The sequence below is a fragment of the Sceloporus undulatus genome, chromosome 5 (assembly GCF_019175285.1).
Source record: "Sceloporus undulatus isolate JIND9_A2432 ecotype Alabama chromosome 5, SceUnd_v1.1, whole genome shotgun sequence".
Lineage (NCBI taxonomy): Eukaryota > Metazoa > Chordata > Lepidosauria > Squamata > Phrynosomatidae > Sceloporus > Sceloporus undulatus.
Window position 1 is genome coordinate 72121582 of NC_056526.1, and position 16748 is coordinate 72138329.

The 16748-nt window shown below is 39.4% G+C and overlaps 1 protein-coding gene across 3 annotated transcripts in view; it reads right to left on the reverse strand.

Annotated features, from left to right (window-relative positions):
- The window catches only part of AASS (aminoadipate-semialdehyde synthase), a 45199-nt gene that overhangs the window by 13622 nt on the left and 14829 nt on the right, over positions 1–16748 (reverse strand). For all 3 annotated transcript variants that reach the window (XR_006104011.1, XM_042467514.1, XM_042467513.1), the window contains 8 exons: positions 14534–14593; positions 14375–14442; positions 12176–12297; positions 8755–8884; positions 7170–7280; positions 5449–5557; positions 3951–4091; positions 554–721 (listed from right to left, as the gene is read on the reverse strand). Coding sequence is in view for 2 of the 3 variants with exons in the window: in XM_042467514.1 (XP_042323448.1) it covers positions 554–721; positions 3951–4091; positions 5449–5557; positions 7170–7280; positions 8755–8884; positions 12176–12297; positions 14375–14442; positions 14534–14593 (909 nt within the window). In the remaining variant the exon portion in view is untranslated. The remainder of the gene's footprint in view (positions 1–553; positions 722–3950; positions 4092–5448; positions 5558–7169; positions 7281–8754; positions 8885–12175; positions 12298–14374; positions 14443–14533; positions 14594–16748) is intronic.

Here is a 16748-nt window from a genome sequence, read left to right on the forward strand (position 1 = left end):
TGCTGCAATGCTGCAGCATTATGCTTTTATGCAGCTATACAATCTAGTAGGCTAACGAGTACTATATCAGTGATTTATATAACAAAGATGAAGATTTATGTTGTCAGACCATTAGGAAAAGCAAAAATAGAACAGTCTTTTAAAGTAAAGGTGGAGAACAAGTAGCTTTTCTCATAATAAGTAAAACTTTGGCTGACTCAAGGTAGTTTGCTGTTTAAGGCAAAGGATAAGATGCTGTCTTCTCACCCACTCCACATATAACCAGACTGCCAGTTGAATCATACTCCAATGTTCATATGCAGTAGCATCCTCCATCACAACTCATCAAACCCAATCATACCACGTTAGAGGAACAGGACAGGGTCTATGGCACCCATGGTTCTGTTACCCAACAGAGGCAGAACAGCCAAACAGGTTGAAAGGAATTAGAAGATTGCTGCAACAGCCTAAGGTGAAACTTCTCTCTGCTTAACAGAAGGGCCATCCCTTGGTAGCAATGCATTTTACACCAGTTGTACACAATCATGTCTTCTACAGTACCAAGCACACTTACCCTGTATCGTAAAGTTCCTCTTAAAAGAGTGTGAGCTGATTGAATACCATATGGTTCAGCATATTTTGTACTGTCCCTGTTTGGAAAACCTTCTAAATTTAATCCTGGGAAAAAATCCATGACAGTAACAGAATCAAGCACAGCTCCTCCGGCTGGAATATTAATAATCTAAGGATTGTGAAAAACAACAATCATGTAAGCGTACTATAATTACAGACAGGGCACTATAATTCCTCTTTACAAACACACACCTCCCACAACAATATGGAAGGCCATTTCGGCAGCACTTCCTTCCAGATCAATAGTGCTGCAGGAGAACCTAGCACCTACACAATTCCAACCTATCTTTACCACCCAGTCCTCCCCCCAGATGTGCAATATATGGCCTCCACACAAATCCATCACCCACTTAACAGAAAGTCCTTTAAAACTATATAGATCAGGATTAGGGGACCTGTGATTTTCCAGAGTTCAGATTTTCCAAACTCCAATCCCTATCGCCTTCTGCCAGCCTAACCAGTGTTGACAAATAACGGGAGTACTAGTTTGTCCTCTGGAAGATTACAGGCTCCCACCCACTCAGAATGAGAGAATTAGCTAAAGACTCAAAGCCTCTCTTTTCTGCAGCATACTTTTAACTTTCTACATTTCTTTCTACATAGATCAAAACTCAGCAATCATGTCACTGTCATAAAGCTGCAGAAAGAGAAGACAAGAACTAAACACCATGCAAAAAGTCAAGCTTAGCTAGAGTTCATTTAAGGTGTGTTTGATTTATTTTCACATTATATTTTCAATCTTTTCTTCTTTCCCAGTTATTTTTGGAATCCCCTCCTCTTGATTTTTGCAAGTGACAGAAAGCTTACAGCTGAATCATAAGAACTTATGATTAGCTTACTTGCTAATTAGCTTACTTGCTGTTCACCGCTATGATCATTGGAATAGCGGTATATAAACAAAACAAATTATTATTATTAATTAACTGTTTAAAAATCAGGAGGAAATACAAATCTGAAAGCATTTGTTTCCATCAAAGGTTATTTTCAAAGATTACACTAATCAATTACAAAAACAATTCTAACAGAGCAATCTACCTCCTGATAGGCTTCAAACTTGATTTTGATTACTTGATTGAGAAGGCAATGCACAGGCTGCTTATATTTACAGCAACACCAACTCACTTTAAGGCTTCTGAGCCTTGATTCTTGAATCTCACTGGATTCTAAGTGACCATATTAGACTAAGCATTTTACCAATCTAAGACAAATTCCATTTGGTAGTGAAGTCTGTATAAATATCACAGAATGAGCCTCATCTTGTGTCCTGTTGAAATTAAAAATCCTGGCCAGTGAACATTTTTGGATTGTAACAATCCACAGTGTAAAAAATAAACTGCAATCAATAATAACAACAACAACAACAACAATAAAAGTTCAAAGGAAAAAAGACTCACATTTTAATGTTGCAATGTTATTTGTCATTCTTTGCTGACTACCCTGACTTTACAAAGGCTGGGTGAAGGTTTAAACTAGAGATGGGTAACTTATGGCCTGTAGATGTGCTGGATGGCAACTCACAGGATCACATACCAGTGTCTATGCTAGCTAGGACTGATTTCAGTCCAATCACATCTAGAATACATCATGGCCTCTGATCATTCTAAAGGAAAATTAAAAACTTGTCTGTTTTTGAAATGAGCACATGCACACTCCCCAAGCCATTTATTGGGGTTCTTCCTTACACACTCTAGTAGAATGGCACAAATCCAGTTCATTATATACTGCAGGCAACCGGGAGTGGATATATGGGTGTTATAGGCTCTTATTTGCAGGTTTGTTCTGAACCGATAATGCAGCCTGAAAAAGGAAATTGAACTACCTGTCTGAAGGCTACTCTTTCCCTCGTCGAGTTAAGGCCCCATACAGACGGGCCAAAATAAAGCCGCTTAAGGTCATTTTGGAGGTATGCTGTTTAAATGATGCATGTGTCCTAGGAGACTGGAAGCCACGCCAAAGCCACGTCCCAGTCCTAAGGACTGGAGCATGGCTTTGGCACAGCTTCCAGATTCTTAGGATGCATGCATCATTTAAACAGACCCAAAACAGCTTTATTTTGGCCTGTCTGTATGGGGCCTAAATCTCAATGACATTTTTTTGTTGTTCGCTAAAGCTTTTGAAATTCTAGTTTAACAAGATCCTGTTTAATCTTGGAAGCTAAGCAGGGTCAGCCCTGATGAGTACTTCGATGGTAGACTACCAATTAATATCAGATGCTGTGGGCTATATTTCGGAGGAAGAAACTGGCAAAGACACCTCTGAGTTTTCCTTGCCTAAGAAAACTCTATGAAATTCATTGGGTCGCCATAAGTCAAACTGGCAACTTGGAAGGCAGATACAAATACATTGTTTTATTATCTTGTATATTTTCATTATATGTACTTTTCAGTTTGCTTTATATCATATTGCATCATTTTCTGTATTTCTGTGTGAATAATTTGTTTTACAACTGTATTGCATTAGTTTTATATTTGTATTACATGTCCCCCCCCCTCTCTCTCTCTCTGTGTGTGTGTGTGTGTGTTAGACTATATGCCTTTGACAGGGCTGGCCGTTGTTGTTGTATTCCTTTGTACAGCACTATGTAAACTGATGGTACTATATAAATAAACAATGATGATATGCAAACACTCTGACTTCTGGTTCATGTTACAGTGATGAAAACTACCATGCAACTATTCATGATGGATTCTGGTCAGAAGGCCATTTGCTTCAGAAAAAAAGAAGCTATTGTGTGGAAATGTCCAATCCTGGATTGCCTCAGTTGAGCACAGAGGCCTTAATAAATGTCCAGTGATTTTAGTTGACTTACCAAGTACAGTGTTACCCCGGGTTACGAAAATAATTCGTTCCGCCGCCGCTTTCGTAACCCGAAAGGCTTTCGCAAGCCGAAACCCCATAGGCGCTAATGGGGAAAAGCCGCGATTTGGTGCGAAAAAGCACCGAAAAGGACCAAAATTTCTTTCGTAACCCGAAATAACCTTCGTAACCCAGAACAGTTTTTTTCAATTGGATTTTTTCGTAACCCGGAAATTTCGTAAGGCGGCGCATTCGTATCCCGGGGTAACACTGTAAATGAAATGAGCTAATAAAAATTCCTCTTACATTTCTATTCAAGACTGAGCCTTTATCATAACTTCCACATCCAGTAAACTTCTCTTCCTTTTTTATAACACCATACGTAAGGAAAATCAGAGTGCCAGAATGACCACACAGATTTTACTATCTTTTGGTTGGCCCAGAAAAGATCTTGGAATTACAAACTTCTATTCTTCATGAATATGTAACCTAACTACATATCATCCTTGCATTTCTATGGCTATATACACAGATTACCTCACCTGTCCATTTTTTAAATACGTGGCAGATTGAATTGTGTTTAGCAGGACTCCCTGCGGACTCCAGCTGAATTTATATCTCAGGGGATTGTCAGAATATTCTGGAGCAGGCAGGCCACCACAGAAAGAAATATAGGATACCACCTATAGTGGAAGGGAAAAAAAATATTTTCATTAAGTTCTGTTCATTAAAAAGTATCCAGTACAGCAGTGGTTCTCAAATGGAGGGGTGGAGCCCCCAGGGGGAGTGCAAGAGTTGCTCAAGGGGCGGGGGCATGAGACTTGGAGATCCTGATCCCTCCTCCTCTTCCCAAACTCTTTTATGTGTAAAATTCACACACACGTTGAGTTAAATATTGAATTTACTTAAATAAAACTGTTCTAATTTGAATGATATTCTTTTCTTATAAAATGTTAAAATATGAATATACATGAAAATACACTAAATAAACAAAATATTTTTATTCATATACTATGTCAAGTGTGAGGAGGTGCAACATTTGCTTGTGATTGTAAAGAGGGACACCCAAGAGAGTTTGAGTACCACTGCAATACAAGGCCCAGAGTTTGGAAACATTTGGGTGGGGGACTACAGCTTCCAGAAACTTAAAGCCATCACAGATAACTGCAATTATAGCTGGATGAATCTGGGAGTTACAGTCCAGAAAAGTAACTTTCATGTTGTCCTGCAGGCTGATTTAGTACAGCTCAGGTCTGTGTCACTGAGTCACTTTTATTTATTATAATAAATCTCTACAGAAAATCACCTAAGCATTATATGAGTCCATTGTACAAATTCTCATTTCAAACACACACACCAATAAATTAACTTGTAATAAGTCATCCTTACATATTTTTTAAAAAGAATCATGTATTCAACAGAATGCATACATATTAGCTAAAAAGAAAAAATAACACTTAAAACACTCTATATAAACTCACATATTTCCTAATCTCAACCCAATTAAAATTGAATATGACTAAAGCCACAATCCTGCCACCTGGGAATAAGCTCCCTTAAAAACAGAGAGAAACTTACTTCTGAATAAGCACATTTAAGATTTTAACATCCCATTGAAAATAATCTAATTATTAGCACCAATTAGAGAAGACTTGGGAATCCAATGGAACATTCGTAAACCAACACTTACATGAATTCTAGTGATTCTAAAGGTCTACCCTAACTTGAACTAACAACTGGATTAATGTCAGTGGGATTTATGGAAGTCGCAGCTAATTGAAACCATCATTTTCAGTAGAACTCAGATCATCCTGGTAGAATTATGATCATATATGGAACTTCACATTCAAGGGAATTCAATCACATTGATTCCCATCATCCTGCCTCTTCACGATGACCACTTGAAGAGTAGCAGAAAAAAAGGAAGTGAATACAATGGGCCACAGCTAACACTACACAAAAAGATGCATCGTAAGACAGAACTATTTGGGTTGGAAATGGAAACACTGCTCAGAGACTCAATTTGTCTATTCAGCTTACCGTAGCACCCACTTCTTTTGCTTTATCGATACATTCCATTGCCAACATATGGTCAAGACCAGGATCCAAACCCATTTCACTGACAACTGTAATGCCAGCTGCTTCAACACTAAAACAAAGGGGAACATGGTTCAAAATGGAAGGCCAAAATGAGGCATTGCTACAGACCAGCATACTACTGATTAAGTCCTCTTATGAGGAGAAGACCATAGGTACAACTACAATGTAGAAATAATGCAGTTGATACCATTTTACCTGCCATGGCTCTATCCTACAGAATCCTGGGATTTGTAGTTTTATGAGGCACCAGCACTCTTTGGCAGACAAGGCAAAAGGCCTTGTAAAGCTACAAATCTCAGGATTCTAAAGGATGGAGCTACAGCTCTTAAGTGATGTCAAACTGCATTATTTCTACAATATAGATGTACCCCATGTCTCACACTGGACATCCCCTTCAGCAAAGTAAGGAGGAGCAGGCCATCTTTACTCTACCCTGATTCACTGAAGGTTCTGGGCCAGGCAATAATTCCCTCCGACTCTGGCCCTCAGTGGATCTTGGATAGCAGCATCAATTGCAAAGAAAGAAAGGAATAAAAGAAGGAAGGAAAAGTAAAAACGAAAAGTTACACCTTAATCGCACCTGAAGCAGTGTCAAGGCCATTTCAGATCCAGGAAAGGCCTGGGGACCAAAACACTTTTTGTTGATTGGGCCATAAAAACAGCCCCAGGGTGCTGTCTGTGGACTGTACACTCCCCGCTTCATCTTAGGCAAATGTACAAAAATTATTCCTGCAATTTCAGAAATTATGTTTTTTGGACTACTGTTTCCAGAATCCCACAACCAGCTGAGCCAAATTAGAACCCACATGTTTCTCCTCCTTTGCCCCCCCCCATGGCCCCTTTTCAGCAGCAAGTATAAAACTAAACTAGCTTCCTTTAAGATAGCCTTATGGGTCCTGTACCACTAGTGCTGCAAGGGGGACCAGTGAGAGAGAAATGACAATGAACAGTTAATTACAGTCAGCTCTCAGTATCTGCGGAGGATCTGTTCCTGATCTCCCCCCCCCCCCCACTCCCATACAGATACCAAAATCTGCAGATGCTCAAGTCCCATAGACTCCAATGGCAGGGCGGCCATGTGGCTGCACCACCATTAGAGAGAATGAGACTGAAGTCCTTCCTCCCTCCTTACTTCCATTTTTGCTTCGCTTCGCTTCCCTCCCTCCCTCCCTTCCTTCTTGCCCCTCTGAGGCTTCTGTTCCAGGCTTGGCTTTGGGGGGCAAAGGCTGGAGCCTCGTCAACCATAGGGAGCTAGAGCCAGCACAGGGACTTAGGGTGTTGGGCCTGGGGTCAAGAGGTTCTGAGACCCAAGCCTCAGCCCCAGCTCTGGCTCCCTCTGGCTGATGGGGCTCCAGCCTCCACCCCTAAAGCCAAGCCTCAGAGGGGAAGGAAGGAAGGAAGGAAGGAAGGAAGGAAGGAAGGAAGGACTTCAGTCCCATTGGGAACAGCATGGGCTTGCCGTCCACGGATGCTCAAATCCACGGATCACAAATCCACAAGTATTGAGGTCCCACTGTACATGCTCCAAAGTCATGCAGCAAGCGTGGGACTCCCAGTGTATTGGTCCCAGTGATACCGTTTCTGTAAACTGTGCTCTAGTTTCATGTTACAAGACATACATGAGAAATCCTGAGAGGCTTAAAATATTCAGGAGAGCCTACCTTTCCTGCAGTTCTTTCATAGCTGGTGTCAGATAACTGGCAGTCACCAAATTCACTTTGCTCTCAATACACTTCTTAGCAACCAAAGGATGGAATGAGTAAGGGAGCAAGCTAAAGAGAAAATGGGAAAAAAGCTGGACACTTGAAATTCATGAGCTCCTTCCTTGTCACCAAAGGTGCAAACCTGTGCAGCTAAGGGTGCATCTACACTGTAGAAATAATGCAGTTTGATACCACTCTAACTGCCATGGTGCCACAGGATCCTGGGATTTATAATTTTGTGAGGCACCAGTACACCTTTGGCAGAGAAAGCTAAAAACCTTGCAAAATGACAAGTCCCAGGATTCCACAGGATACAGCAGTTACAAGGGTGTCAAACTGCATTCTTTTGACAGTGTAGAATAGATGCACCCTTAGTTTCTCAACACACACAAAAGCCAGGCATAGTATGGTCTATGGATGACAATTTAATTCCAGTTCTGGAGATGTGAGTTTGCAATGTTGCTCTGATATGAATGCAAAAACAGTCTTGCAGCACTCTAAAGACTATACAAATTTACTATTACATAAGCTTTTGTGGACTATGTCTACAGTATGAGATCCATGAAGTATTATTTTTGCAGGTCAGATTATTATATATGTGCTTGGATGGGTGGAAAAATAACAAAAATATGAAAAGTGATACCACTTAATTAATATTTACACGATACCACAATCATTCTTGTTTAATCCCTTAACACTCTAGTGTAACAAAAAAGGCCCTATTCAATCTACACATATGTAAATGAAAAGTCATCTTAAAAATTGTAAAATGAAAAGGAATGTCAAGTGTTTGAATTTAGGATTTCCCCTAGACTACTTTGTTCCTCCAGATGTTTTGGACTTAAGCTCCCAGAATTCTTGACTGCTGACCAATCTGGCTGGGGTTTCTGGGAAGTGAAGTACAAAAGACATGGGATGTTTGGGAAACACTGTTCTAGAATAGCCTGCCCACTCCAAAGAGGAAGGATTAGGGCTGACACAGCATAGTATTTGGTACCAGGTCAATACATTTCTTTTTATTTGTTGAAGCATTTGAAATTCACTAATGTTTTTAGCTAGTTGAAGAGGATGATGTAGTGTGCTTCAAGTCATTTCTGACTTATGGGGATCCTAAGGTGAACTCTGCAAGATCTATTCAGAGGTTTGTCACTGTTTTCCTCTGAGACTGAGAAAGTGCAATGTGCCCAAAGTCACCTAGTAGATTTGTTAGCTAAGTAAAGATTTGAACCCTGATCTCCCAGAATTCTAGTCTAATACTAAAGGCATTACCTTACATGTTCTCCCCCCCCACACACTTTTAACCACTTTACAATTCTATTTTTATGTTTTGATTTTATTTTTAAACAATGCATTGATAGCTATACCATTCTGCTATGGGGAGTGGTTTTGAAAATAAATGACAAACAAAATGGAACAAGTGCCTACAATTCCTCACCATTGCCAGCTAAATGGCATGGCTGACTCATCAAGATACATCTTCGCACATCCCAGAGTGGCCATTAGCAGTTACTGAGGGTTTTGACATGAGTGCCAGAAAACTGACCTAATAACAAGATTGTGTTTCTTCACCATAGATGATAATTTCTCCTCATCTTCAGTGACATCTGCAACAACAGGAGCAACATTCATGTATCTCTTCGCCAGCTGTTCAAGCTGTTTCTTCATGATGGATACTGTTAAAGAGCAAAAGCAGCAGCTGAAATACATATGAAAAAATTCTTCTCTTGAACTTTCAACAAATAAACTCAAATCTTCTCTAAAGTGGTTTCTAAACAATTGATCCATATTTTCTCAGTCAACTTGTTTCATATGCAGCTCATCACCAAAGAAAACCCTCTGTCTTCCTTAAGCCACCTTGAAATCTATAGATAAGATGGAACATGAATGCTTTATAACCCTCATGCACTGGTATTATTTTTTATCAACATGAGCTGTGAAAAAAAGATACTGTTCCCAGTTAGAATTCTAATGTGATGATGGACAGGATTAAGATATAATTGGTTAAGTATATATAAGGTAGAATACATGTTGACCACTGTGACAATTCCAGAGTCCTCCCAAATGGGGTCAACCCACTGACAACCAGGGAATTTCATTTCTGCTTTGTTACATCATAGTTTGATCAAAAAATATTTTTACCACAGTACATTATATTTGGTGGGATAAAGGGGGGGGGGGGAAACTACATAACAGATGGCTGGAATTTGGGAACACTGTTTACACTTTTCAGGTGACAACAACGGAGGATGCCTATTGTTTTCGCCTACCAAATGTGGATTTTGCAACAAAACGTGATTCATGGCAATAATGTCAGTGAATTGATAGAAAATTGGCAGAGGAATTAGTCTCATTTACCATCTTTCTATTACAGACTTATATGTTCAAATGGAAATTCTTAGAACAACACAGTAACAGAGAATTACACAGCTAAATCTTAAAAAGAACAAAAATTAAATAAATCTCTTTCAAATATTCTCAATTTAATAGCACCTATGCATGTAAGACTTTGATAAATAAGGAAAAGGGAACATCTAGCTGACTCAAAGGTACATAGTTTAGAATTAGTTTACCCTCTATATCCACAGTTGGTTTGTTTTTTATCCACGGATTCAATCGTCCATGGCTAGATTTTTTTTTTTTTTTACTATGCCACTGTATTTAATGGAAATTGAGCATCCATGGATTTTGGTATCAACAGGGAGTTCTGGAACCAAACCCCAGTAGATAACATAGGCCCACTGTACAAACAAGCCTAGCGAACCCACAGGCCTCTGTGCTCATTTCCTCTAGAACAGAGGCACTTGGAAGTTTTTACTTGTTTTAGATTAGTCAGATCTTATTATGCCATCCAAAACCAACACACTGTGGTTATCTTTTCTACAAATGGCTGAAAACCAACAAGACTCAAATTATAGTTTAAGATATTTGCTTCAGCAAATCACACTTAACCAGTTAAGTAGCAACCACGTAATACTAAACTGTGGTTAATCTAAAATGGATACCAAACCTTCTTCATGATGGCAGTGGTGGCAATAAAAAGCACACATCCAGGAGAAGGCTAGGCTCAAACCCATCAGAGTAAATTATGGCTTATCATGACATGACAGCCATTATATCAAGGTAAATGTTTATGAAGGGGATGGCGGGAAAAGGAGGCTCCCAAAGGAAGTATAAGAGGGTGTAAATATAGAAAGGATGCAATATCTTCCCTGTTTGGAGAAATGCTATTGTAAAACAACAACAACAGTGAACAAAATGTGAATTTTCCAGTGCATTAAGGTAGTGACAAGAGTGCAAGGAGGATAATGTCTTCCCAACAAGACCCCGCTAAAACTAAGCTAATCCATGCAGGCAAAGCAGTACCTGTTCTAGGATAAAGGTTCAACGGAGAAACTGTTGGGGGGGAAAGAAATCAAGAAGATCAACAAATGAAAGACTGAAAAGATGGCCAGGTCTTAGAAATTCTAAGGCATTCAAGCCAACAATTCCTACAGCCTGCATCAGGCAGAACACAGGTGGACAATGTAGTAGTAGATAGATGACTCATAGGAATACTTTGGTGTGAATTGCTGCCCAGATGATGAAAATATCTTTTTAAAAATCCATTCTACATTATAGCATCCATGACTGGAAGGAATTTAAGAGTTTGATGGGAAAGTGTTGAGAAATCTCAGGAATCCAGAAAATACCCCGAAGAAATAACTCAAAAACTTATTCTCAAGATTCCTGTATTTCTGAAAAGGTTTTAATACAAAAAAATGGGGAAGTATGAGGTTTAAAAGCACATCATTATATTATACAATACATAGATTATCTGTGTTCCCTAATAACTGATTACTTCAATTTCAAGGAAGTGGCTAAAATATTTACATATTCCAGAATCATGATATACAAAAGAGGAAATTAAATCCATGGTCAAATCTCTTGGAGCATATACTCTACTTTCTACTTTTCTATAATCTTCTTAGAACATTGTTCTAAAAATCAATGGGGATAGAATACAGAGGCACAGCCATGTTAGTCTGGAATATCAGTATGCAAAAGGATCTTGGAGCATCTTTGAGACTAACTGTTGAGGGACAAAGCTAGATGGAAAGATATTGCCTAAGGCCAGGGTGGATGGATGACCATATCAATGGTAGAAGGAGTTTTGGATTGTGGCGTGTGCAGGCTATTTATTTATTCATTTATTTATTTTATTTCCAGGATTTATATCCCGCCTTTCTCCCACAATAGGCTAGAAACTAGTGTGCACAGGCTAGAAACTAGAAAGGAGATATGATAAACTGGCTAAACACTGTGTCGTGAAACTGGGGTATTAACCAGTGTTATAATATGTGTTGTGTACCAGGAAGCCATTGTCCCTGTTTAACCCACTGTTGCTGGATTGGAGTTTGTGGATATATTGTAATTATAAAAATCAATGGTTAGGGATCAGGGCTGGCAGTACCATTAGGAAAAAAGAGACAATTTCCCCAGGCAGCAAATACTGAGAGACAACATGAATGTGTTGGTAAATGCAGTGTACCAGATCTGTACTCTTCAACTTAGTCTTTTGCCTTTAGGTGTAGTGTCCTACCACTAATGTTGAAGAAAGTTTCAACTGCCAGTTTAGCAGGTTGCTGAACGTGGCATGAGAAGAAGCAAGGCAATCCTTATGTCAATTGTAAGTGGAATACAGGGTAATCATTCCATGAACTTTCATACCCAGGACAGTTGTTTTCACTGAAGTCTCCTCTCATTGAGTGAAATACTTCCCTGAGGAATGGAAGCTTCTCTGATGAGTCACACACAACAGCCCTTACATACAATAAAATGTAAAAACAAAGTGTACATATAATAAAGTGTAAGAAACACTGACACTAGTCAGCAAGGGTATTCTATACAGGAAGTCTTGACATATAATAAATGTGATTTCTGTTATTTCAGTTAATTTGCAATTTTAGGGTCACAGTCTTACATACCTGCTGTTATTTCAATGTTAGGGTCTCTTGTGAGATATTCTATCACAGGCCCAGAGACGTATCCTGATCCAAGGATCAAAACCTTCTTTTTCTTATCCATAGTCAGCGACTGGGTGTATTCCCTGGAAGAGAGAATAAAGTTAAGTAAAGAAATATACGAGCAAAACAGGCTTCAGATAAGCTCAAATTTAGCTCAGTACGCTGGGATTTTAACTCTGTTGTTCTTGCAATGTTTACAAGAGCTTTTTCACCATTTATTTCAAAGGGGAAAGAAACCAATCTGACAGTACATCATGCACTGGGTTGATTCCACATTTAGTAATTTTGAGATGATTAGTGATTATCATGCGTCTATTTTAATATGACTAAAGATGTAATGCATCCACCTCATAGCATCTTTGATGGCTGCTCGGAATTCTTAACTTTACACTGAAAACAAAGAAATTACTGCCAGTAATCCACAAGAATATATTTACAGTGATTTATGTGTCATTTTATAAGTATTTTCTTTTATTATATTCTTATAATGATAATGTGACAATAAAAGTGTGACAATAAAAATTAAAATTAACTTAATTTTAAAAAAGACATTACAATACAATTATTTCAGGGGAAAATAGCCTTCCAGTAGATTGCCAAATTTTACTTTACACAGCTGTGCCAGGGATTATCTCAGTGTCAGCAATAATGCAAACCTTTAAACCAGGTCTGGGCAACTACAGATGTCCAGATATTTTGAACTACAGCTCCCATAATGGCTTAGTAATGGCTATACGCTCTGGAGCTGATGGGACTAAAGGCCAAAAACATTTAAAAGTCCACAGCTGACAAGCCTTACTTTAAATACTGCCAAAAAAGTTTTAAAGTTACTAGGATTTCCATCAGAAAGGTTTGCTAAAAACTCTTTCCACCACTCTCAAGCCATTAAAAAGGGAGAGTAAACTTTAGGACTTCTCAGGGCTCTTAAGAGCAACAGTGCACAACCTACAACTGCTGCTGCCACACTGCAAAACTGATGCAGATTGACATCACCACTGTCATGTCTCCATCCTATGGAATCCTGAGATTGGTAGTTTGTTGTGGCAGACTTTCTGATAGGGAAAGCTAAATATCTCACAAAACTACAGAATTCCATAGCACTTAGTCATAACAAAGTGGTATCAAACTGCATTAATTCTGCAGTGTAGAAACCTTACAAGCCTTAGAAACACAATGGCCCGTTCCGCACAGGCCTTTGCGCCGCCCCCATCATGTGCTGGGGTTGGCTAAGGACCTAGTGTCCATACCAGCCTCACCCCTAGAATGTGATGGGGCGTAAAAATGGCGGCGCCCTATACACACGGGCGCGGTCATTTTTACGTGCCGGAGGTTTAGCGTCCGCACGTTCCCCTTGCCTTGTGACATCACGAGTGCGCCATTTGCGCACTCATGCATCGCAAGTGTGGCGCGAAAAGAAGCCGCTTTTTGCGGCTTCTTTTTCCGCCACCAGGAAGCCTCCCCATTTGGAGGCTGCAGCTTCCTGGCGGCGGAAATGGAGGCGGCAGCAGGCCGCCCGTTATGGGCGGTCTGTAATGCGCATATGTATCTGGGGGGGGGGAAGAGTACTTTGAACACAAGAAAAGAGAACACTTGTTTTGGCATACAGGTTGTTGCTGTCAGCTGCAGACGGAGGAACCAGATCTCTATAGAACTTGTGCTTTGTTCCAGGTAATTTGAGATCTTATACATATTCAATTTCATTTTTAAATGAATTCTGAGTGGGTTTGTGTATATTTTATTCAACCAGCAGCAAAGCTGAGAAACACAAATAGCATCATGGTAGATTCTGGAGGACAACTAGCTAAGTTTTCTTTCAGGACAGATGGCATTGTAAGGTGTCACATCAGTCATAGCACTACCACACTGGGAGGGAGTGATGTCTCCTTGAATCAAATAAACCCTAAGGTAAGATAGAACTTTATGTTTGTCACATGCAGAGAAAGTATGTCACCCGCTGCCATACTGGAAAACACTGTCAATATGCATGTTTTCTTCATTGGTTCAGTTAAATTATACTGCGTCCAACTGTATCAAACATCACTTCATAAAGCAAGGTAAGTAAAAATTCATAAGATTAAAATACATATGTTGTCACAATAATTTAAAACTTTAATGAGATATATTTTATTTAGACAGTGGTGGAGAAATCTGTGTCATTACCTGCTTTCCCTCAGTTTCTGGATGTATTTATATTTATCAGTCAATGAACCATTGGATGCAATCACTGCCTATAAAAGTATACAAGATACGTCATTACTTTCCTGACCTCGGCATCTCAGAATTTAGAAAAAAGCAAGGCAACAGGTTTGCAAGACTTACATCTCTAACTACAGGTGAGTAGTTCTGGCTCTCAAGGGGCTCTGAGGCATCGGAGAGCAACTGTGGAGATCAAATTTTTCCAGTCAGAGCACTTGCTTTCACAGACACATGTCTTTACATAGATAATGATCTCTCAGATACTAAAAAAAGACCCTTGGAAAGCTATATTTCATTAACAACAGTGAAACAACTAGGATGCAAATTCAGATTGAAATGCAGACCATGTTATTAATCAGACCACCTTGTTGATAAGAAATTCACCTCAGCATTTAATGTTCAATTAAATAACGTATCCTCTATTCATTGCCCCTCTCCTTTCTTCCCTTTTAGTACAATTAATTGCTACCATTTAGAGAGCAAGGATATAAGAGATGCATCAATATACAATTAGCCTTCCATATCTACAGATTCCTTATCTATGGGTTCAATTGTTCACGGCTTGAAAATATTTTTTAAAATATATAAATTCCAAAAAGCAAACTTTGATTTTGCCATTTTATATAATGAACACCATTATACAGTGCCACTGTATTAAATGGACTTGAGAATCCACGAATTTTGGTATCCATGGGGTCCTGAAACCAAACCCCAGTGGATACCAAGGGTCTACTGTATTACAAAATCTGTGTTTGTGAGTGAATGGGATTTGTGAAAAAGGGAGTGTACGTGTATGTATTGTGTGCCAGAACTTGGAAATAATCAATTATGAGTAAGTTGCTTTTGGGGTAATGAAGTAACATAACATGAGAAAACAAATTGTCTACTCACAGTTTCTAGTTATATTTTAAAGTTACATTTACTAGGCATTTTTTACAAACTGCTTTATGCTATTGTCTTAATGGTGTTTTTTAAAATAGGGAAATGACAGAAAGAACAACATAGAAAGTAGTAAGCAACAGAGCCAGTAATACAACAAACAATGTTCATATCACTGAAAAATAATGCTAAACATTGCTTTCTGAAAAAACAGGAGTAGTAATGGGAAATAATTACATCTTGAAATTAGCCTTCTGATGCACGTACACACATGCAGGCCCATGTTGGTTCTAGACATGCAATGTCTGGTTGCCTGCCAGCAGTGAACAGCCTGCCACCTTTGGGGTGTTGTCTATGCACTCTAAGTGGGGCTGCCTTTGGATGCTGTTCAGAAACTCCAGTGAGTCCAGAATGTTGCATCCAGCATGCTGACCAGAGCCAGTTTTAGGGAGCATATAACTCCCTTGTGGAAACAGCTTCACTGGCTAGTGGCTCATTTCCAAGCTCAATTCAAAGTGCTGGTTATGATCTGTAAAGCCCTATATGGTTTAGGTCCCGACTATCTGAAAGACCATATCTACCCATACGAACCTGCCAGAGTTGTCAGATCTACAGGGGTAGGCTTTCTCCCGGGCCCACCACAATCACAGACTCATTTGGTGAAGACAAGAGAGAGAGCCTTTTCTGCAGCTGCTCCCACCCTCTGGAACTCCCTTCCACAGGAAGCTAGACTGGCCCATCCTCTGCTCTCCTTCAGTCAGCAGGCTGTTTAAGCAGACTTTTAATGAGTAATGGCTTGCAGGGAGGCTTCTTATGAGAGAGGAGAGTGCTTTAATTTTATTTTTAACTATTGTATGCTTTTAATGATTTTATATATTTTTAACATGTTATTTTAATGTGATGTTTTAATTACGTTTTAAAATTGTATTGTATTTAGCTTATCCTTTTGTGAGCCACCTTGGGTTCTAACCTAGGAGAAAGGTGGCATATAAATCGATGAAATAAATAGCATGAGGCTTTTAACACAAGTGTCCAAAGTCAGTCTGGCCTTACTCCCATTCCTGCAGACCTATCATGTACTGTATTCCCAAAGAGCAAGTTAACAGTTTACAGCATTCCGCTGTAGAATTTGGGGATGAGTAATCAAGTTGCTAGTCGGAGGGTACCACATGAAACAAAGAAGGGAGGAGGGAGGAGAATTGATTTGTGAAATGAGAAGAGGCAAAACCAAAAGACAAACTCTGCTATGAGACACATAGCTACATCATACCTACAATCCATCTTCTGATCTAGCTTCCTATAACCCATCTTAAAAGCCAGGTAGCTGTATCGAGGCACTTTTATTGCACTGGCAATTGGAATGCTGAAGAGTGACATAAAAATTGCTTTGGATGACACTCTGGTTTGGCAATCTCTTGCAAAGACGGATACCGGGACACTTACTTATTAAACAAAACTG